Source organism: Purpureocillium lilacinum (genome assembly GCF_023168085.1).
Source record: "Purpureocillium lilacinum CBS 284.36 DNA, scaffold_4, whole genome shotgun sequence".
Taxonomy (NCBI): domain Eukaryota; kingdom Fungi; phylum Ascomycota; class Sordariomycetes; order Hypocreales; family Ophiocordycipitaceae; genus Purpureocillium; species Purpureocillium lilacinum.
In genome coordinates, this window is record NW_027072114.1 from 2,513,602 (window position 1) to 2,535,788 (window position 22,187).

The window sequence follows — 22,187 nt, forward strand, 5'->3', positions numbered from 1 at the left end:
ACAAACTCTCACCAACACGCTCTTTAACAAGCTGGAAACACGTCGGTGTCGACGTCGGATCTGTATTCGCTCAACGACACCTGTCTGAATCCGCTGGCCACGAGTGTCCAGCGCCATCCACAGCACAAACACCACAAGCCAGGCTCGCTCGCGACTTGGCTCACGATTTCCTCTGCGGCAGAGGAAATACAATCTCCACAAATCGGTCATGTTTGCAGAAGCAGGAGTCTTTTCTAACCCCTACACTTCCGACCACATACCGAGGTGACGGCCCGTCGCCTCATCCCCACGCGTCTCTTCCCCGGCGCGACACGACGACCTCGACCGAGCAAACATCGAGATCGAAATCAGCACGACCGACCACTCTCGCGACGGAGGCGCTACCGACCTCCCCGCGGACCCCGCACGGCAGTTGTTTCACTGCCCGCCGCAACCGCCACAGAGGAGCAACCCGCAAGTGGTTTAAAAACCAGCAAGACGGCCGGATGTCGACGCGACATCGCAGGATCAATCAAGAACAATGAACTACCCATCACCACGAACGCCAGGATCGACTCCGATCCACGAGTGGGAGTACTCTCGAATGTCTTCAGCAACTCCCACACCCTCGCCACGGCCCAACTGGTTCGAATCGGCCACGCCGCGGCGACCAGCGACGCGTGCCGCGCACTCTCGCTCAAGCAGCTACTCGCAGCATGGCAACTTCACGCCACGGACGCACATGGAGTCCCCGCGATACAACAGCTACGGGGACTACTGTACGGTTGATGTGAGTGCCAAACATTTTTCGTCATCGCGCCGGCCTCCGGGCCCTTTCCAATATAGTCCCAGGCGCGATCGCCGGCACTCGTATACCTATGTCCGGGCCTCTACCCCCTATGGAGAATCCGACGAGGACGAGATCATCGAGGCAATGGGGCACACCTACGTGTTGCCTGCCCAGTCACGGTCCAAGAATCGCCACTACAAACACCACAATATCTATGACCATGATGGGGTATGGTACACTAATTACGACGACTACCTGCAGAACGGCGCCTACTACGCTGATCCTGCCTATGCTCGGGCCGCACACTACGAATCGCCCAGACCACAACCTCAAGCCCAGGCCAGGCCTCCAACAAGCCATTCACATGCTCGCCGGTCTTCAGCATCGGTACCTCAGCGGCCCGCCACCACTCGGCCGTCCAACACGCCTCGCGCCAAACCCCCGGCTACACCAAAGGCCACGGAGGCTGACGCTCGTCGACACAAGATCCCCACCGGGTACTCTCTTAAGAACTGGGATCCCGCGGAGGAGCCTATCCTACTCCTGGGCAGCGTGTTCGACGCCAACAGCCTTGGCAAGTGGATCTACGACTGGACTGTGTACCACGAGGGTCCATCCACGCCCATTGCCGACATGGCTGGCGATCTCTGGCTTATTCTCATTCAACTATCGGTCCACATCAAGGAGGCCGAGGAAAAGGTCGGCCTTGTTCGCAGTGCCGAGAATCGGGAAATAGTCAGTGAGTTCATCGACGGCGGCGACCGCCTCATGGAGAAGTTGAGATCCCTTCTCAAGGCATGCGAGGCTCCCATGTTGAGGGCGGCTCGCAAGAAGCAGGCCAGTCTGGGTAAGAACTCGGGTGTCGAGTTTGTCGAGACGCTGTTTGGCCGCGATCGTGAACTGGCCAAGACTGAGAAGTTCATGCAAAGTGTTCGCCTGTTCAATCTGCGATTTGAAGCAAACGCCACCGAGATTCTCGCCCGACCCACTGCCTAAGGGAGCGCGCCAAGGAAATGCTAGCCAAAGGACCGGACTACTTTTCTCTTTCCTGTCTCTCTCCTAGTGTCTCTGCCCTCTTGCCTGACCCCGGTTTCGGACCCGGAGCCAGCTGGACACCTTGGTTCCGCACGGACAGGCCAGAGGGTTGTATATTACCACTATAGAGCCGAGGACTGCCGCCGGATATATCCGGAACCCGCGGATTTCCTTGAGTTCTCTCGACTGGTTCCTCGGACATATCCTTTTGGCCCGAGGAACCCGGTTTCTTGTGTCCTCACACACTACAAGACGACCAAAGGGCAACCTGTACTACCAACAATGCACACGCAGAAGGGACCTGGACAACGGAGGGCATTTGACCATTTATAGATACCCAACGCTTTATGCGAGCGTCACGAGCGAGCGAAAGAAGGCTGAGGCGGATGGTGTGTCAAGTGCCTGTTATTATTATTCTCCTTTGTCACGAAAAAAGTTGGAACGCACGGCCGAGACGGATGATGCATTCAGTTATGCACCATGACCGGTTGAGGTGAGCCGAACCAGCCAGGACGCGAGGATACGGTTCACGCTCCCGGTTAGATTTTGGATTTACGCCTGGCCTTACGAGGTCACGGCGCTGGAGTTGATCATGGGAACGGGCCTTAGTATCACGTTTGCGTAGGATTGTATCTAATGAGGCCGAATGGAACTTGATATCACCACCACCAATGCCCCAACTGAGCGAGCACCTATGTGTTTGGCTAACGATGTGAACTTGCTGTAGCTCGAGCTTGCGCCGACCCCCATGACAGTCCATCACCGTGAAGTAGTCGGTACCTTTGCTGGTCTCTACGTTCCCTGCCGGCGCAGCATCCCACAACCTGGAACGGCGTCATGCTCGCGGCATGACGGGCGTCTTGCTTTGCGCTAACAAGCGTGCCGGGGCCCACCGTTCGTGACGGGCCGCCTTCCCGCTTTCAGCCTTTCCTGACGCGAAGCGTGTCCCCTTCCAGGAACCGTCACGAGATGGCATCATTGATGCACGAGGACGAGCTGCAAACCCGATGCTCCGAGCGATTGAGTTTTGAAGCCCGACGATTAAACGCCGCACTGTGGCCCATCTCATGCGTGTGCGTAAAGTTTCTGTGCCGCCGTAGGCTGCCGGTGCCACCCGCCGCTCTTACGGACATGCATCCTGGCTCGGAGTGAGTACCTGACGGACGAGCGGATCGGATCGCTGGCTCTCTGCGCTGGCCATCCCCCCTCTCGCGGCAACGCGTACTGCTAGTCAACCGCTAAGCAAACGATGGCGACACGGGTGGTCATACCCGTTCGGCTTCCTGCCTGGCGACACGGCGTGCGAAGGCGAGCCCGTGACCTGTGAGACTCGACCCTGCCCGAGAGGAGCGAAGAGGGGGGGCAGCTCGGGTGCTCCGCAGCGCAGCGTCAGCGAACGGATGCGAGCTGCAGCGGGCCATCTCGCGAATCTAGGGGCCCGCGTGGGCGCGCAATTGGTGCATTAGCACAGGCACGGCAGGCTGGCATGCGTGTGTGGCGCTCGCTGATGATGCGTTGCCGGCATCATCGCCCGTCACCCGTCACCCATAGGCCGCGTGCAGTACCCCCACTCGCCTTTTGGCTGACGCACTTCCTTGCCGTGCCTGTGCGTGCGCTCGCCGCGGTTGTTGTGCCCAGTTTCGCAATTCGTACGGTACGGTGCCACGGACTGATATCACCGGTCCTGCCCACTTTCGCCCTTTCGCTCGCCTACAGATCTGGGACGCGCCCACCTTCCGTGCCGGCGAGCGGCGTTCAGAGGCAAAATGAAGACGGGAACGCGAGTCAAACGCGCAGCCCGCAGCGTGGGCCTGAGTCGTGCCGAGCCGTCTTTCAGCTCATAGGTAGGCAGCCCCGAGACAAGCGGGAGGACAAACTTGGCAGAGAGAACCCCCCCAAAAGGTACGGTCCGTGTACATTCAGTATTCTTGGCCTCGGCGGGGGGTGTGCCTGCGTGAATGCTTCCATAGGTGCGTGCATTCATTCTCCTCATCTTGCCCCCTCCGGTGGTGCAACCCAGAGGGCACACCGAGGTTGGAAACCTGCAGGGCCACCCTTCTGGATTCGCTGTGCAGCCGCGTGGCTGCAGGCGTGTCTTGGTCCAGCCTTAGCGAGACAAAAAAGGGTCGCTGGGATCGGTGCAAGACGGGATGCGTGGAAATGGGCCTGGCCTTCTTTTTGCCATGCCGCGCGGCGCTCGTGCGACGCTGCACTGTGCTCACTCACACGCGCACGTATGCACCACACGCGCATGTACAAGCCCGCGCCTCCAATGTCCTGGCCGTGACGCTTGTAGTGAGACGGAAACGAAGGGAAAAGGTCTTGATGCCGTGCTGGCTTCCGGTTGGTGCGAACTCGCTCCCCTTGCTTTTGCGCTGAGTGAGGGTCGCACAAAGAGGAAAATGGGGGGGCAGGATGGGAAAAATGGGTGTGTTCGCCTGCGGGCAAGGGGAGGAGGGGGTTGGTTGCACGCGGCTATGGTTCGAGGTCATCTCGCAGGATGGATGGACCGACGGAATATCACACTGTCACGGTGCCGTCACGTCGCACCCAAAGGACAGGGCCGAGCGGTTCGTTGGATTGCTGCATCTCTCACGCAATCTATTCTTGGGTGCCGGCTGGAATGGCGGAGGTCTTTGGTGTGTCCGTGTGTCGACCTGACTTGGCCCAGTGCCCTCCCAGCCACCAACACCACGGTGCCTCGGTGAGGGCAATGGTGAGCCGCGTTGGGAAGCTTGAGAGAAGCAAGTTCATGCACACTCCCCTCCTCCCCGCAGGGCGAGTGCTCGACCTTTCCCCCCGTCCCGGGATCCCGCCAGGCATCATCCTTCTCGTGCCTTTCCGGGGGGAGGCGGCTAGGACACGAACGGGAGCGGCCCATTCTTGTGACCTCGAAAAGAGGGGTACGAGTGCCGACAAACCGCACCGGTGCGACGATGGAGAGGGGCTTGTGAGCTCGCCCGTCGCGTTCCTTCATTCCGTCTGGCGCACGCGTGGCCGCAGCCTCGGACACTCACAACGAACCTACTCTTGGCGATTCATTCTCACAAGCTTGACTCCAGCTTTCATCAGCCGCACTCCTCCCTAGCCCTAATGCACCCCAGCGATTTCCCTCGTGCTAAGAACTCTTTACCAGGACCAGGTCCGCTGCATCTGACGTCGAAAATGGCACTGGCAGCCACCATTGTGGCTCGGGCCGTCAAGGGAAACGAAGAGGGGGCTGGGGGGCGGGCCGACTTGGCCATTGGCCCCCGAACACCACGCCGGGCGCTTAGATGTGCCAGGCCTTGCATGACTTGCATGCGCGCCATGTGCATTGTCCGTGGCTTCGCGGGAGGCACGGAAGCGTTCGGCCAATAGCAGCGGCGGCCGTGTGCTGGGTGTGGCACGGAAACCCGTGGTGGCTGCTTTGCCATGCGAACACCAGGTGTTGGGATGACCAGGGACCGGGAGAACGTGCTTCAGTCAACTCATCACTTTGGCCGCGCTTGGGGCCGCTGCTCGACTTGGCAGCCATTTACATACATTCGGGGCGTGCTTCGAGGGAGCTGCACAGTTTGCCAAACACGGTCAGAAGGAACGTGGAAGTTACGCTCGCTGCTTACGTATCTGACCCGTATCTGCATGCGGAAGACGCGGCCGTCAGACTTGCATGGCTAGTTCTTCTTGGACCCTTGAGTCTAGGGGTTGCATTTGAAATCTTCAAGACCATGCCCTGTCGACTTCTTGGCTGGGGGCAGACGCTCTAACCATCCCACATGCAGCTCGTGGACGATGAACTCTGGTGGGTTCAAGAACCCGGACTGACAACTATCCACGGTTACTAGGAACCATTATGAGTGAAATTATGTATAGACATGGCTCTTCTCCATGAGTTCAATGGCAATATTTTTCTTCTCTTGTTTGCTGCAACTTTACGATACCATACTGGGAGAGTTGGGTCAATCTCTTCCGGATCCTGCGGGCCGGGCCGGACGGAGACTGGATGCACCCTGGCAAAAGCCAACAGCCACGTGGAGCACATGCAAAGGGACACAACGAAAACCTTTTATCTGGATGCTATAAGTCTTGGAGTTGATGGGGGCAGAACGTTGCAAAGTTGGCACCCTGGTGCAGGAACCTCCGTCCCGGCCAGGAGGCTCGGAGCTTGGGCCGCAGAATGGGCCGCTCCGGACACAGCGGGGTCTGCCGTTACCGGGATGCCGGTGGTGGGCCCGTATCGGAGGAACCCTTGGCATGTTTGGGGGCGCAAAGCCTTGCTGCGGCTTATTCGATATCTGAGCATTCGGTCTGTTGGAGTTTTGAGACGTGCCCGAGGATATGTCGCTATCAGGAGCACAGTGTTGGGTGATGGGGTTGGGGCCGAGATAGAATGTGCGCCACGGGTAAATTCGCTTCGGTGGCACGTGGAAATAGACCAGACGTAAAGCAAGTATGTGTGCTTCAGAGCTAGAGAGGACAAGAGGCCTCTGCTATGTCACGGTCATGTAGGTGCATGGTCACGTAGAGGCTTTGGGTCCAACACGAGTGAGGAGACAACGGCAGTCTGGGTATATGGGTCGCTACCTGCCACAGGAGAAAACTCAACCAACGCTCACAACTCCACTACTTCCAAATGCTGGAGCTCGTCGCCCCCGACTTCTTCCCCTCCTGATACGTCTCACTCAGAGAGTTGTACAAAGCCTTGACTCTCTGAATCTCGCTCGTCCACTTTGTCCTTTCCTCCTCATCGTCCAGGAGAGCCACCAAGTCGGCAAGCGACTTGCCTTGAAAGAACTTGTTGTTCTTATTATACAAGGCTCGTTGCTGCACCTGCTCGTCCGTCTCCCCGCCCTTCACCCGGAACACCTCCTCGAGGATCTCGATGTCGTACGGGATAGCGAACAAGTCGCGGCTGTCCTCATACGTAAAGAGATAGTAGAACTCGCTGAATCCGGACCACGCGATGCCGCTGAGGCACAGGCTGCATGGCTCATGGGTTGCAAAGAAGATGCAATCGCGGCGCGGGTCCGGCCGGGTCGCAGGGTCCGGGAAGTCGGCGGTGAAGAACTGCTGGATGCAGTTGATCTCGCCATGAAGCAGAGGCGAGACGCGCTCGTTGTTGGTGGCGACAGTGAGAGGCTTAAGATCCTCGGAACGGGCGAGGATCGCGGCGCCGAAGAGCTTGGAGCCGGAAGAGACGCCCTTCCGGGTGAGCGGGACGATGGAGGTCTCCACAACGGAGAGAAGAGTGGAGAGCAACTTGACGATCTCGGCCTGGCTCGACATGATGGATTCGGTGTTAACAAGTCTTTTCTTAGTAGCGGTCAAAGTAAAGTGTCAACCTTGAGGGTTCGTGGGATTGAGCGGAGTTTGTGAAGTTGATGCGATAATAAAAGGCCATGCGAGCCTCGGGGTGGGGTCTAGCTCCGGGACGGCGACCACCGGGACCCGCATGTGCGGCGACCTCCGGCAGGGTGCCAAATGTGGAAGTCTCGGTGAAGGTGCACGGATGTGAGCTCTGTGACTGTATCCCACACCGTTCTTGAAGCCGTGACTGGTAAATTCTTCCCAAGTGACCTACATGAAACACAGATAATCATGTCGTAGAAGGATTGCAAACGGAAGGCACAGTCCAGTTCCTGCGTACACCCTCTGAATCGATGACTAAGCCAACAACATCGCTGGAAGCAGACGCCCGTAAAATTTCCAGCATGACAAGCCTTGGAGGCCGCGACTACAACTCTTCATCAAACACGCCGTGAAAGAGAGACCGGGCGCCACCAACTACTCGCGCCGTACCCTATAATGCATCCTCCTTCTTATCTGTGATTAATTCCTGCGGGACAGGCATCGCGGGCCATCGCGCCGTCACATTGTTTTGCGTCGACTGCGATTTACGTTTCAGTGTTCGCCAACGCAACGCCGGCCCAACATGCATTACATTCGGCTCTTGCGCCCACCAAAGCTGTCATCATCCCAGCATCGGATGCAGGCGGAGCTGGTGTTTACCATAACCACGGACTTGGGAGATTCATTCCTCTTCCCGGAGGCGCCCATTGACCTGGTCGTCACGGCGCACGTCTACTCTCCTTCGGGCACGTCCATACAAGAGTTGTCACAGCATGGCAAGCTGCAGTGGACGCCCGGACGGCGCGTTGCCAAACCTGTGTACGAGCTGCCGCCCACGGTCGTCAATGCCATGATGTCGGGTCACGCTGTGGAGCTCTGCGTCAGCCCGGAATCGTCATTCTCTGCGGACGGGTTCTATTCCATTCTCACATCCGCAAACGATCAGCATTCACACATCGGCGGTCGGGGCCTGGTCATGCCGGTGCAGGTGACTCTCAACGGGCCAGACGCCGACGATGACATTTCTACCCGCAAGATTCGTCTCAATGCAAACAACGAGTTTCCGAAATACCTTGAGATTGAAGAGGAAATCGGCGAGAGCATTGCCCGCCACATCTGGGATGCTGGTGTCGTCGCGCTTTCTGCCGTGGCCGCCACTTACAAGTTCCCCCAACTCGAGTCTAGCCAGCACCCCTGCATGCAGACCCTGCGACGAATGTTCGACACAAGCGAGTCGGGCATGAACATTTTGGAGCTGGGCTGTGGCGTGGGTATCCTCGGCACAGGCCTCTGCGCCGTGTATCCGCGCGATCGTGCCGCCGACTGTACGATTCTCATGACGGACCTGGACGAGGCGGAAGGGCGGGCTCAAGCCAACATAGCGCTGCTCAAGCACAACCACTCCGGCTCACAGCTTGGAAACGCGACTATCCTGTACGAGAACCTCAACTGGGAGCACGGGCGACAGGGGAGATTTGGCCCCGAGGTGCAGCGCCGGCGCTGGGACTTGGTGCTTCTGAGTGATTGCACCTACAACGTCGACGTGTTGCCTGCCTTGGTAGGCACACTGTCTGCCTTGCACGATGCCAACGTGCAGCAAGCGCGAGCGACTGATGGCGATACGAATGCGTTTGCGACGAGGGTGTTTCTTGCGACAAAACCGCGGCACGCTTCTGAAACGGCGCTGTTTGGCATGATGGAGTCTGAGGGCTGGAGGACGCTGGAGACTCAAATTTTGCCCTTGCCGGTGTTGGGCGCCGAGCCGGAGTCGGTCGAGATGTACCTGTTTGAAAAGGTATGACAGACGATGGCGACTCTTATGAGTGTACAATCCCGCTGTGCGTATCGGGAACCTAAAGCGTTTCGCAACAATGATTATGATTAAATGGTATTGGCAACCGCAATTAGCTGTGTCTCTAGTCGTCAAAGCAAACCCTGTATATTTCTGTGCGTAAACGATCCAGCATGGTGCGCCCAAGACGGGCGCATGTGTATGAGATCTTGGGAGCGCATCTCGGACGTGAAGCACCTAGAAGGGCGGCACCCAGGAACAGAGGGGCGCTTGCAGCCAGCACGTGGCATCATCAAGGACGGGAATCATTGATTGAGCAATGAGTTGAGCAACACGCAGTCGGCCTGATGCACTAAAGCCTTGTGAAAATCGTCGTCAAACGGATCGTGCGATTTTAGATGATGCCACATAAGTGGCAGTGGCCAAGGGCCATCTCAAGAGCTCCTGGACGTATCATACGCGAAACTCCATCCAAGAAAGGCACCAGCGAATGAACATCATGTTCCCGAGGCGTTGCGATATATCATCCTTCTTCTCGCTTGAAGTTCGTCGATAAGTTCACGGATCTCGTTATATCGATGGGGCATGTTTTGTGCCCATGGACGATAGAACGTCGACAGTTGGCGGACACTGTGACCGTGCCACCGGACGCTAGAGTGCTGAGTGGCGTAGGTTGGCCGACAGCCAGGACCCCCCCATTCCATCGGTTGTGGAGGCCGAACGCGCAAGCAACAGGTCGGGTGCTAGCGAGGGCATCTCACGATCTCTCAATGCTTGAAGAGGAGGCGGCGTTGACGGAGAATAGGCGTGTTGTCCGGGATCAGACTGGTGCATCAACCAACCCATCAAGACAGGCCAAGGCACATGAAGCGCAACGATCTGCGACGACGGCAAACCCAATTGTGAGCGCTACCCAACCACGACCCTTGGCAAAGGTGGCTCGTTGTCGCTCCGGCCGTGATACCAACGGCTAGTTTCCAAGTTGTCGGACCGGGTATTTTGTCCTTGCGCTATTGTTTAATTCCATCATGGAGACGTGCAGCGCGGAGAAGATGATATGGAGCTGGGGCATGCAGCCAAAACATGCAAACATGCATGCGAGACGGCCTATTGATGAGGGGCTCTTGGCCGGATGAGTCTTCAACGCTGTGGGATGGGCGCATTCCCCACCTTTCAATCCCTGTTCGTGGCAGCAAAACCCGGGCCGTATCTCCGGGGCTGATGAACGAACGGGCGCCCGTCCACCTCGCCGCACACGATTCAGCGTGGACCGTGTATCCATTCATTATGATTTCTGTCGTTCGTTGAGTTGCGGCAATGCCGACTTCTGCGCAGGCAACGCGACCGGCTCCAACTAGGAATTGAAACTGTTCACTTTCTCCTCGCCTGCTGCGGCGTCCAAAGAGGAGACCAGCGTCATCTTACTCGTGGCTTTGGCCCTGCGAGGACCTGCACGAGTCAGAAATTGGCACCAGGAGCAAGAACACGCCGTCGGTTCGCTTGCCGCTCCTGCCCTGGCCACCGCCGCTGTTTCGGGGGAATGCAGGCGCCTGCCGGCTGCGGAGAAGCCTAAAGAGGCTTCCTTTTCGTGGCACTAGTGGCGGTCAAGGCCGACACAAACAAGGGTCCTTCCACCTCGAAAAGGCCCACCATCCCTCGTGGCATGGATGGATGTCGGCCGTGTGTGTCGTTCTCCGCGCCTGTGTCTGAGCAACGGGGAGCCTCTCACGACAAAGCTGGCGACAACGAGACTTGGCTGGCTAATCACGAGTTAGAATTTTTTCCGCGCATTTCCCCGTTTGCTATTTCGAGGACATCTGCCGTCAACGTTCATGCAGATGGCTTTGAGAACAGGAGTGGGATGATCTCGGGAAAACAGTGGGACAGAGATTGAACCGACCGCGCCTCTCAGGTCCGAGTTTGTTGCCGCTCCACTCCCGCGCAACGGCCTCCAACAACGTCTGCATTGGCAAGCAGATTTTAGCGGCCGCGTGTCGGGGCTCCCATTCCCGGGTTGCGGCAAGCTCGCCGGCGCCTGCTTGTTGGTGTCCAAGGCAAACCCTGACCTGACGAGCACGCCCGGGCGACTGTGACCCCTTCTGACAACTCACCGCCGCCACGATTCGCAGCCGGTCAACATGTACGAAGAACGTGTAAGTGCCCGGTGGCGGCAGGTGTGGATGCGCGGATGGGCCACTGGCCGGCTGGCTCACTGACGATCCGGCCATCCACACCAGCAACAGGCCGAGTGGGGAGACGCGAGTTGGCACCGCTCTTGTACCGAATTTTTGGTCCCCAGGCAAGGCCAGGTTGGCCGCGGATCCCCGTCCCCCGCAGCAGGACCTGAACCTGGATGGTATGTACGGGCGGGCGGTTGCTTGGTAATACGCCGTCAAGCTAAACTCTTGGCTTGCGCTTCAGCTCGACTTGTTTGTTCTCGCGTGCCGTACCCAGCGGCCGGCCCCCGTTGCATCGTCTAAGTGGTGCCTTACCCTGCCCTGCCCTCGCCCCGGCCGTCGCTCGTCCGGCGGCCGAAGCCATCGCCGGGGCCTTGCTCGGAGCTCCATAATTCTCTGGGTCCCCCGGCGGCGGCCTGCGTGCGAGAAAAGTTTCCCAACTTGGCAGATTGCTCTTTCGTGTCAATGAATCGACGGATGGAGCCTGCCCCGGCAGACCTCAAATTTGTTAGCGTTCCCCACGTGTTGCCTCGAGGGCAACTGGCTGACAGTCCCAGCGTTTTAAGTCTCTTGGCCCCTTCTACTTACACCACACCTTCCTTTTCCTCCTCCTTTGCTCTTTCTTTCCCTCCTTCGCCACACCGACACAGAGAAGGCAGAGGAGCCTTGCCTGGCAACTCCCTGTCCAGTCAGAGTGCCCGTCGTGACTTTGCTTGTCCTTCTCTGTAGTCATTGTGTCACGAGCTCTCGCTATCAAACTCTTTCGTATCCCAAATTTGCGTCTGCTCTAATCATACCAGGATCTGGCCCGCATTTTGTTATCGGTTCTGTACAAGTCCGTGTAGATTGTGCCGTGTCGCCCAGTCCGCGAGACACCATCGGCACAATTCGACCGACCACCACCGATCCGTCTCACTCCAGTCACCATACTGTATCGAGGATTGCTGTTAGGCTATTGAGCCCAGCGTATTGCTCAGAGAGATGGCGCAACCGGGCGACAAGGAGATTGAGGCGACTATGGCTAGCAGTATCCAGGAGCGTGGCCACAGCGGCATCTCTCGCCGTGTCTCTGGAGACTCTGCCCTCACCGCAAGGGACATCGGCACGAACTCGACCAACAACGACGCTCATGAGCACGCTGGAATCTCGGTAGAACAAGCGCAAGCCGAGTTTGCCGAGTTGCAACGAGAGCTGTCGCGTGTCAGCCGCAAAACTAGCAGGAAGCAGACCGCCGACCCCGAGAAGTCTGTGCCCGTGGAATCCTTCAACTCCGACAATGACTCGGTGTTCGACCTCGAGACTGCGCTGCGTGGTGAGCTGGTTGCTGGCCAGGAAGTCGGCATCAAGGAAAAGCACATCGGTGCCTGCTGGGATGGACTTACGGTGAAGGGAATCGGCGGCACAGCCAACTACGTCAAGACATTCCCCAACGCCTTTATCGACTTCTTCGACATCATCACACCAATGGCGGGGCTACTGGGTTTGCGAAAGAAGCCAGTGGAAGCGACTCTGCTTGACAATTTCCAGGGAGTTTGCAAGCCCGGAGAGATGGTGCTCGTCCTGGGTAAGCCTGGTTCCGGCTGCACAACCTTTCTCAAAACGATAGCAAATCAGCGCTACGGGTACACGAACATCGCCGGCGATGTCTACTACGGACCGTGGGAGTCGAACGACTTCAAGCGATACAGAGGCGAGGCCGTGTACAACGCCGAAGACGACATTCACCACGCCACCCTCACTGTCGAACAGACGCTCGGGTTTGCGCTCGACACCAAAATGCCCGCCAAGCGACCGGGAAACATGTCCAAGGCAGAATTCAAGGAGCACGTCATTACCACGCTCCTCAAGATGTTCAACATTGAACATACCCGCAAGACGGTGGTTGGCGATCACTTTGTCCGTGGCATTTCTGGCGGCGAACGGAAGCGAGTGTCGATTGCCGAGATGATGATCACAAACGCCTGCATCTTATCATGGGACAACAGCACCCGAGGCCTCGATGCCAGCACGGCGCTCGATTTCGTCAAGTCTCTCCGCATTCAGACCAACCTCTATAAGACGACTACGTTTGTCTCACTGTACCAGGCCTCGGAGAATATTTACAAGCTCTTTGACAAAGTGATGGTCATCGATGAGGGAAAGCAGGTCTACTTTGGTCCCGCGTCCGAGGCACGTTCCTATTTCGAGGGTCTAGGCTTTGCACCCAGACCGCGACAGACTACGCCCGACTATGTGACTGGCTGTACCGACGAGTTCGAGCGTCAGTATGCCACCGGACGATCCGAGACGAACGCCCCGCATAGCCCCAATACGCTTCTCGAGGCATTCCGGAGCTCTCCCTACCAGCGTAAGATCGAACACGAAATCGCAGAATACAAAGCAAACTTGGAGAATGAAAAGCAGAAACACGAGGACTTCCAAATTGCCGTCAAGGAGAGCAAACGCGGCTCGTCAAAGCGGTCGGTCTACCAAGTCGGCTTTCACCTCCAGGTGTGGGCGTTGATGAAGCGCCAATTCACACTCAAGCTCCAGGATCGCTTCAACCTCACCTTGGCATATGTGAGAAGTTTCATCATCGCCATCGTTCTCGGTACACTCTACCTCAATCTCGGCAAGACATCCGCCAGCGCGTTCAGCAAGGGTGGTCTGCTCTTCATCGCTCTACTCTTCAACGCGTTCCAAGCTTTCTCGGAACTCGCCGGTACCATGCTTGGAAGGGCGATTGTCAACAAGCACAAAGCTTACGCATTTCACCGTCCATCCGCGCTGTGGATTGGACAGATTCTGGTCGACCAGGCGTTTGCCGCTGTCGAAATCATGATGTTCTCCATCATCGTCTACTTCATGACAGGACTTGTGCGGGATGCCGGCGCCTTCTTCACCTTCTACCTGCTGATCCTGTCGGGAAATATCGCCATGACCCTATTCTTCCGAATCATTGGCTGTTTGAGCCCAGACTTCGATTACGCCATCAAATTCGCCGTCGTCGTCATCACGCTTTTCGTCACGACCTCTGGATACATCATCCAGTACCAGTCCGAGAAGGTGTGGCTGCGCTGGATCTACTGGGTCAATGTCCTGGGCCTCATCTTCAGCTCTCTGATGCAGAATGAGTTCCAGCGCATTGACATGACTTGCACCTCTGATTCGCTCATCCCCGCTGGGCCGGAGTATACAGACATCAACCACCAGGTCTGCACTCTCGCAGGCTCCAAGTCGGGAACCACATTCGTTCGCGGCCCGGATTACATTGCGCAAGGTTTCTCATATTACCCTGGAGATCTCTGGAGAAACTGGGGTATCGTTGTGGGCATCATCATTCTTTTCCTGATTCTCAACGTCGTCCTGGGTGAGATGGTCAAGTTTGGCATGGGCGGCAACTCCTTCAAGGTCTACCAGCGTCCGAACAAGGAACGCAAACAACTCAACGAGCGCTTAATGGAGAAAAAGGAAACGAGGCGCAAGGACAGGTCTAACGAAGCCGGCTCGGACCTGCGGATGAAGTCAGAGAGCATCCTTACTTGGGAAAACCTCAATTACGACGTCCCCGTGCCCGAAGGCACTCGACGGCTCCTCAACAATGTCTTTGGATACGTGCGCCCAGGAGAGTTGACCGCCCTGATGGGTGCGTCGGGTGCTGGCAAGACTACTCTGTTAGACGTTCTGGCCTCTCGAAAGAACATCGGTGTCATCCAAGGCGATGTCCTGGTGGACGGCGTGAAGCCCGGGAAGCAGTTCCAGCGATCGACATCGTACGCCGAGCAGCTCGACTTGCACGAGCCCACACAGACGGTCCGCGAGGCTCTGCGATTTTCTGCCGATCTACGACAGCCCTTCGAAACTTCCATCGCCGAAAAGCATGCCTACGTGGAAGAGATCATTGGGCTTTTGGAAATGGAAACGATGGCCGACTGCATCATCGGAACCGCAGAAGCGGGCTTGACCGTGGAGCAACGCAAGCGAGTAACGATTGGCGTCGAGCTGGCTGCCAAGCCGGAGTTGCTTCTTTTCCTGGATGAGCCGACGTCTGGCCTCGACGGTCAGAGCGCGTACAATATCGTGCGGTTCCTCAAGAAGTTGGCTGCTGCCGGCCAGGCCATCCTCTGCACTATCCATCAACCGAACGCCGCCCTCTTCGACATGTTTGACCGGCTTCTGCTCCTGCAGCGCGGAGGGCGCACCGTCTACTTTGGCGATACTGGTGATGATGCGAGTATTTTGCGAGCATACTTCAAGCGCCATGGTGCGGAGGCTGCTCCCACGGATAATGTCGCCGAGTTCATGCTCGAGGCCATTGGCGCCGGAAGCACCCCGCGTGTGGGCAATCGCGACTGGGCCGACATCTGGGAGGAAAGCCCCGAGCTGGCTCAAGCGAAGGACCAGATCGTAAATCTCAAGCGAGAGAGGGCTGCTGCGGCGCGCGAGGCCCGTCCCGAACTCGAGAGAGAATATGCCTCCCCGATGCGCCATCAGCTCAACATTGTGTGCCGGCGGATGTTCCGAGCTTTCTGGCGGTCTCCCAACTACCTCTTCACTCGCCTGTTCAACCATTTCGCCGTTGCCTTTGTCAGCGGTCTGACATACCTCAACCTCGACGACTCGCGCTCTTCTCTGCAGTACACCGTCTTCGTCATGTTCCAAGTCACCGTCCTGCCGGCTCTCATCATCTCCCAGGTGGAGGTCATGTTCCATATCAAGAGAGCGCTCTTCTTCAGAGAAGCCTCGTCGAAGATGTACTCGCCGATTACCTTTGCCACGGCCATTGTCACGGCCGAGCTCCCATATTCCGTTCTCTGCGCAGTTGTGTTCTACATCTGCCTGTACTTCATGCCTGGTCTTCAAGCGACGCCTTCGCGGGCGGGGTACCAGTTCTTCATGATCCTCATCACTGAAGTGTTCGCCGTGACCATGGCTCAGGGCCTGGCCTCGATGACACCTTCACCACGAATTTCCGCGCAGTTCGATCCGTTCATCATCATCATCTTTGCGCTCTTCTGCGGCGTGACGATCCCGGCGCCACAGATGCCCGGTTTCTGGCGCGCGTGGCTGTACCAGCTGGATCCGTTTACGCGCCTGATCGGCGGCATGGTGACGACGGCTTTGCACGGCCTTAGTGTCGTTTGCAAGCCGCACGAGCTTAACCAGTTCACGGCCCCGGAGAATAGCACCTGTGGCGAGTACATGCAGCCGTTCTTTGCCAATGGCGGGAGCGGATACCTCGTGAACAACAGCACGCGCGACTGCGAGTACTGCGCCTACAAGGTCGGAGACGAGTTCTACAAGCCCCTGAACATGTCCTTTGCGAACCGCTGGAGGGACCTGGGCATTTACATTGCATTTATTGGAAGCAACTTGATCATTTTGTTCATGGCGGTAAGTTCCACTCAACGCCTCCCTTCAGAAGTCATCCCATGCCATGATGCTGACGTTTTGCCACTAGACTCGTTTCTTGAACTTCAACAAGCGGTAAATATTGGGGCGGAAGCCATTTGAGTGGCAGGTGTGCGTTGCCACGCACGAGCATGTGCCTGCATGTGTCTACGGACGACTGCGAGGATTCAAACAGTATAGGTCCATGGCCAGGCGTTGAAAAGTTGGTGTACATCAGCCGATAATGATAAATATAATTAGATCTATAGACGATGTGGATCAGCAAACTGGCGTTTGCATATACAGCAGTGTTCCTGTTCAGGCCAACGTCCTCAATTTGTCAGTGAGTGTGCGCCGCTTACACTTGACAGTCGCGGCACGACCACTCGCCTTCTTCACTTGGGGCATGCCGGTAGCGGTCTGACTTGAGCTTCAAAGTAAACTGGCCTACAAGGATCATTATAATTGCGATTGCGTCAGGCCAACAGAGCGCGGATCGGTTGTCCCAAGAGATGCGAGTAGTCTTCATTGTATACAAACAGCCTCGGAGTGGTGATGAGCTGCCAGCCTGGCAGAATCCCACACTGAGTGCCGAGCGGCAGCGTCTTTGACGATGTGTGAAGGCTGTGAAGTGAAATTGGTCCCAGCGACCGTTAGGCAATACGAAGGGCGGCCGGTCGTCACTCCGGGCCATGGTTGTCGATATCAGAATGACCCGTCATCATCGCCCAAAGCTCACCGAACCGTGTGCCTGGAGTCATGGCCAACCCCGCCGGCGCGCCCTGCTCTACCATCGCACCTTTGTCGAGCACGATGACGTGGTCGAAATACTTCATCACCACCTCCAGACGGTGTGCGACCATGACGATGGTATACGAGGCAAACTCATGCTGGATAATCTCTTGCATCATGCGATCCGTCGCCACGTCGACGTTGCTGCTTACCTCGTCTAGGAGCAATAGCCCGCCGCTGGGATTAGAATCGCCCGCATGTCTATCCCTGATCCGCTTGCGCAATATGGCACGGCCGAGCGAGAAGAGCTGCTTCTGCCCGGCGCTGAGGTCCGCTGCACTCAGGCCCCGGTCAAGACCGCCTTTATGTTGCACGAAATGGGCCAAATGTACGGCGTCCATGACAGCAAGGCAGTCTTCTGGCGTCGATTCGTCGAATGGGTCGAGATTGGATCTGATGCTGCTTCCGTCTGGTAGGAATACTGCGTCCTGAGGAATTGCGACGATTCGCTTGCGGAGTGTGGCGCGTTCGATGCGTGCGAGAGGCACGCCATCGAGCTCGATGCTGTTCGCGCAATGCGGCAAGGGGTCCAGGAGACGCAGAAGAAGCAGGATCAACGTGGACTTGCCACTGCCTGTCCTGCCGCAAATTGCGACTTTCTGGCCTGGCAAGATGTTCAGCGACAAGTCTCGGATGCACAGACCTTGCGAAGAGGCGTCGCGGAGGTTCCCAACTCGTGTCAATGATGCAACATTGTACGCAGCAGAAACGTTCCGCATCACGATACGACCACCGGCAGGCCAGCTCTCGGACGGCGTCAAATCCTCCCCAGGTAGATCTTCCGGGGCGACCGTCTCGCTGAACGTGCGAAGACGGTTCACCGCGCCGATGGACGTTTCCAGCCCAGTGTAGTATTTGATGAGCTCCGAAAGAGTCTCGCCGAAACTCAGCAGCGTCACCAGACTGGCACCGGTAAGACCCGCGTTTGTATGGAGCTGTGTTGCAAGAGAAACGAGGACGACAGCTAGACCGGTCACGAGGAGCTGCAGAGCGGTCATAAGCCACTTCTGAATGACGCCTAGCAGGTACGCAGGACGCTGAGACGTGTCCAGGAGGAAATCGTTGCGCTCAATCTCAGTATGGGTCCAGCCAAAAGCACGAATGGTAGCCACGCCGCGGATGGTATCGATGAAGTGTGTGCTAAGCGCACGTTAGAAAACCGAGTCTACACCCCTGAGCGCAGTAAACATACTATAGAGGGCTTTTTGCTTCCAAGTCTAACAGCCGCAATTGCCGTGACGTGCGAAGGTAGAATTTCTGAATCGCATAAAGAACCCCGAATAGGAACGGATATCCTATCGCTAGATATGGCGAAGCCGCTGCAATGACGCAGGCCATGCCGATCATATCTGCCAAGTCGAGCGTCACGTTTGTGAATGCTGTTGGAAGATCACCGTCAATGAGCGTCAAGTCCTGCGAGAAGAGGTTTGTGACAACGCCTGCGTCGGTCGTCGTGAAGAAGCTTAACGGCGCGGCGACAACAGTATTGAGGGCACGCCGGTGCAGTTCTGTGCCAGCAAATGTGATCATCGAAATGAGTGTGGTGATGCCGTTCCCGCCGAATGAAACAAGCTGGGATGACTTCAGCAACGCGTAGATGCCAATATAGAAGGTGGTTGGCCTTGCGAATGTGTTGTCGGACCAAAATTTGAGCCAAGTGGTCGCAAAATTGTTGCAGAATCCGTACACTAGAGCCGTGACGACTAGGCTCAACAGTGAGAACGGATGAACGCTTCGAAAATAGTGCATATACACGGTCCAATCCCCCGTTTGCCGTGAGCGCGACATCGCCTCCGACTCAGCCATCGGCGTCGTAGGCTTGGCCCGGGTCCCCGTCTCCGGCGCTTGCCGCGGTGTTACTTCGATACTGGGTTCCGTGGCACCCTCTGTGAGGCCCAAGCCACGAACATAACAGTTGTGGTCCATCAGGTCGCTAAAGCCTCCTGATCCGACGACGCGGCCCTCGTCACCGAGGATAATTATGTGATCCGCGGACGGCAGGTGCTTCACCGCATGTGTGCAGACAATTGCCGTGGCATTTCTGCGCTGGACGATGCCTTCTGGGCCAAACACCCTTCGGAACAGCTCGGCATCTGTGTCTGCGTCCAAGCCACTCAGAACGTCGTCAAACAGCATGACATCAGCATCAGAGTAGAGTGCTCTCGCCACAGATACGCGCTGCTTCTGTCCGCCGCTGAGCATGATGCCGTTGCTGCCAATCCGCGTGCTGTCGCCTTGTGGTAGGTGCGTGATGTCAGCGCTCAGAAGAGTCGCCTCCAGAACTTCAATGTACCGTTTCTCGTCAAAGTGGGATCGACCGACCACGTTATCTCGAAGACTAGCGTTGTAGAGAAACGGCGACTGCTCACAGTAACCAATATTGTCTACAGGAACGTGTGTCTTTACTGTACCCTCTTGAGTTGGTGTCTCACCCAGCAAGGCCTTGCAGAAAGTCGATTTGCCGGATGCAACAGGGCCGATGATCAGTGTGAGCTGCCGACTTGGTATTGTAACGTCAATATTTTTCAGGACGATATTGTTGCTTCCCCAGCCAAATGAACCGTCCTTGATGGAAAAGGCAAGGTCACCTCCAAGTGAAAGCTGCGAACCACCCGATTGGGACGGGCTTTGTTCGACGACTTTATCGGACACGACACGGAAGTCTCGTCGTTGATCGGTGACCAGAAAGGCTTGTATCCTCTGGACACATGTGAGACAGGCGAGAAGTGTTGGCACATACTGGAACATCATGCGCAGTGGTGACGCCAGAAGAATGATGTATGCAATCGAGCTGAACAACGTGCTGACATTCAGAGCGCGCGAAGTCACAGCAAAAGTAATGACTGGCGAGAGGCAAATTGGCGCAAAACCGAGGACCGCTGACACAATTGCCAGCCATCGAAACTGGTTTCCAGTGGATATCTCGCTCACACGAAGACCTTGGATTAGGGCGGCAACAGGACCGCTGATTCCGGACATTTTGTAGAGCTTCATGTGTGAGATGGCGTGTGCTGTGAGGCCAACCCGCTTCTGGATACTTGACATCCACCTGGCTTGCGCCTTGTTGAAGAGCGGCAGAAGAACCGCTAGCCCTGTACCGCAGACCCCAATGACGATGATCGGCGTGACAAAAGCGGCCCCGAGTTTAGTGTTTAGCAGCCAGCTGCCGACGGCAATCTCAACGACATTTGCCCATACCTCATGTGCGTATACCCCGCCTTTGACAATGCGCTCAATATCAGTGCTCATCAAAGTGATGGCTGCCGTGTCATCCGTTTCCCCGAGCTTGGCGACGATTGTCTTCCTGTATATAAGAGAGACAAGACATCCTCTCATGGAGAAGACGGCCTTTTGGTTGTAGTAGTCGTAAAATGCTGTCGAGACTGCAATGCCGAGGTAGATGAGAGCGCATGCGCCAATCAATCCATATCCAACATTAGATCGACGAGACTCGCTGCGCTCAGCCAAAAAGTCCAAGACTGCGTTGATAAAGAGAGGTTGGCAGAACTTGAAGCCGATGAGCGCGACGCGAGGCGCTACGGGACGCAGAAGCGGACCAGTCAGTGTCTTGCATAGGTCCTTGAACAAGCCAAATTTGATGTCACTCTTGTATCGTTCAATATCGATTCGCTTTTCAAGTCGTGTATACAGGGTGTGAGCGTTCATCTCGACGTCCAGCGGATACAGTCGATCGATACCGAGGACCAAATGATAGCCTCGTAGTAAGAGTCGGTTAAGCCAGAAGTACACCCCCAAGCTGAAGATGTTCGTAGACTCTTCTGGGCTATGCTTGTCGGAGTCCCAGCGAAGCCACCTGGTTTTCGGGGTGGCCTCAAGACACAAGATGGCAACTTTGAGGGCAAGGAGGCTTGTAAACAGTCTGGCAACAATGCCTTGTTGAGGGTTGACTATTGCCAGCCATGCCGTTCGAACTTGCACGACGTCAAAGAGTAAAGTCAGAAGGACGTAGACGCTAAGCAATGCTGATGGACGACATGCACGTTCATGTTCCAGGTAGGACAACGGAATGGCGCAAATAGATGCGACTAAGACGAGAGTTGTCGAGCCAATGGCAAGACCGCGAAGAGGGGCTGAGGTCTCGACGGAAATGATGGCCAACAGGCATAGCTGTAGGCCCGCGTAGACGGCAACGGTGGTCTGAATCCGTGTCAAACAAGAGTCGGACCATGGGCCAGTACTGACTCACCAGCTTCGCGTATTGCAAGATCTTTCCATCCACCAGGCGCGGTTTCTGGGCAAGAACGGCGATTCGCGCGAGTGTCGCTGCAATGAAGACAGCAGCTGGGATGACCAAGAAGAATATTCGTTCAAACTTTTGGGTAAAGTCGAAGTCGTCGCGGCACCCTTGGACACCCGGCCCGAAGGCATCGTCATTGAAGCACCCAACAGCCCTCATGACGGCTGTGGAGTGTCTTGACAATGTGAATAAGGGCCGACCCGCGGCGGGCCTTGCGCGGTTTCATGGCCGTCCGCCCGCCCAGTGAGTGGCCTGGATGCCTGGCAGCGGCAACAGGGAGGATCGACACTCGACGCTAGAGCGCGGCCAGGCCGCAGCTCCCACGCTCTCGCATCGACGACCGGTTTGCCGCTGTCCATATTAGGCCATCTCCGGAAACATTCGCTTTGCCGAGACAACGAGCGGGGCCGTTATGCCGGCGACGGGGGGGACTCCGCTCAGCCCACCGTCATTGTCTGGCGATGGGGCCCGGTTCCGGATTCGGGGCCTCGAGCCCAGCTTCAGCGTGTTCAACATCGGACCAGCAGCCACAGCCATCAAGGGATGCCCAGGCGCCCAGGCCGTGCTGTCAGCCCAAATGGCACGTGTTGACGGCCACGTCGGCCAGCGGTTGGGTGACACTGCATGAGCCTCACCCGGCGGCGCCGCCCTTGTGAATGGTCG

General features: G+C 56.9%; 5 protein-coding genes across 5 annotated transcripts; 3 read left to right on the top strand and 2 right to left on the bottom strand.

Moving 5' to 3' along the window:
- Positions 1 to 520: 520 nt before the first annotated feature.
- Positions 521 to 1,765, top strand: PLICBS_005943 (uncharacterized protein; the record flags this gene model as incomplete). Its single annotated transcript, XM_018319679.2, has 1 exon — positions 521 to 1,765. The coding sequence occupies one exon, from the start codon at positions 521 to 523 to the stop codon at positions 1,763 to 1,765; it is 1,245 nt and encodes a 414-aa protein (XP_018182153.2).
- A 4,644-nt stretch (positions 1,766 to 6,409) lies between these two features.
- PLICBS_005944 (uncharacterized protein) lies at positions 6,410 to 7,072 on the bottom strand (the record flags this gene model as incomplete). Its single annotated transcript, XM_018319682.2, has 1 exon — positions 6,410 to 7,072. One exon carries the CDS (start codon positions 7,070 to 7,072, stop codon positions 6,410 to 6,412), a length of 663 nt encoding a protein of 220 aa, XP_018182156.2.
- A 700-nt stretch (positions 7,073 to 7,772) lies between these two features.
- PLICBS_005945 (uncharacterized protein) lies at positions 7,773 to 8,936 on the top strand (the record flags this gene model as incomplete). Its single annotated transcript, XM_018319683.2, has 1 exon — positions 7,773 to 8,936. One exon carries the CDS (start codon positions 7,773 to 7,775, stop codon positions 8,934 to 8,936), a length of 1,164 nt encoding a protein of 387 aa, XP_018182157.2.
- A 3,149-nt stretch (positions 8,937 to 12,085) lies between these two features.
- On the top strand, positions 12,086 to 16,574 carry PLICBS_005946 (uncharacterized protein; the record flags this gene model as incomplete). Its single annotated transcript, XM_018319684.2, has 2 exons — positions 12,086 to 16,477; positions 16,545 to 16,574. 2 exons carry the CDS (start codon positions 12,086 to 12,088, stop codon positions 16,572 to 16,574), a joined length of 4,422 nt encoding a protein of 1,473 aa, XP_018182158.2.
- Positions 16,575 to 17,154: 580 nt separating this feature from the next.
- On the bottom strand, positions 17,155 to 21,683 carry PLICBS_005947 (uncharacterized protein; the record flags this gene model as incomplete). The annotated part of the gene is made up of 3 exons (XM_018319685.2): positions 17,155 to 18,406; positions 18,459 to 21,424; positions 21,474 to 21,683. 3 exons carry the CDS (start codon positions 21,681 to 21,683, stop codon positions 17,155 to 17,157), a joined length of 4,428 nt encoding a protein of 1,475 aa, XP_018182159.2.
- Positions 21,684 to 22,187: the final 504 nt, after the last annotated feature.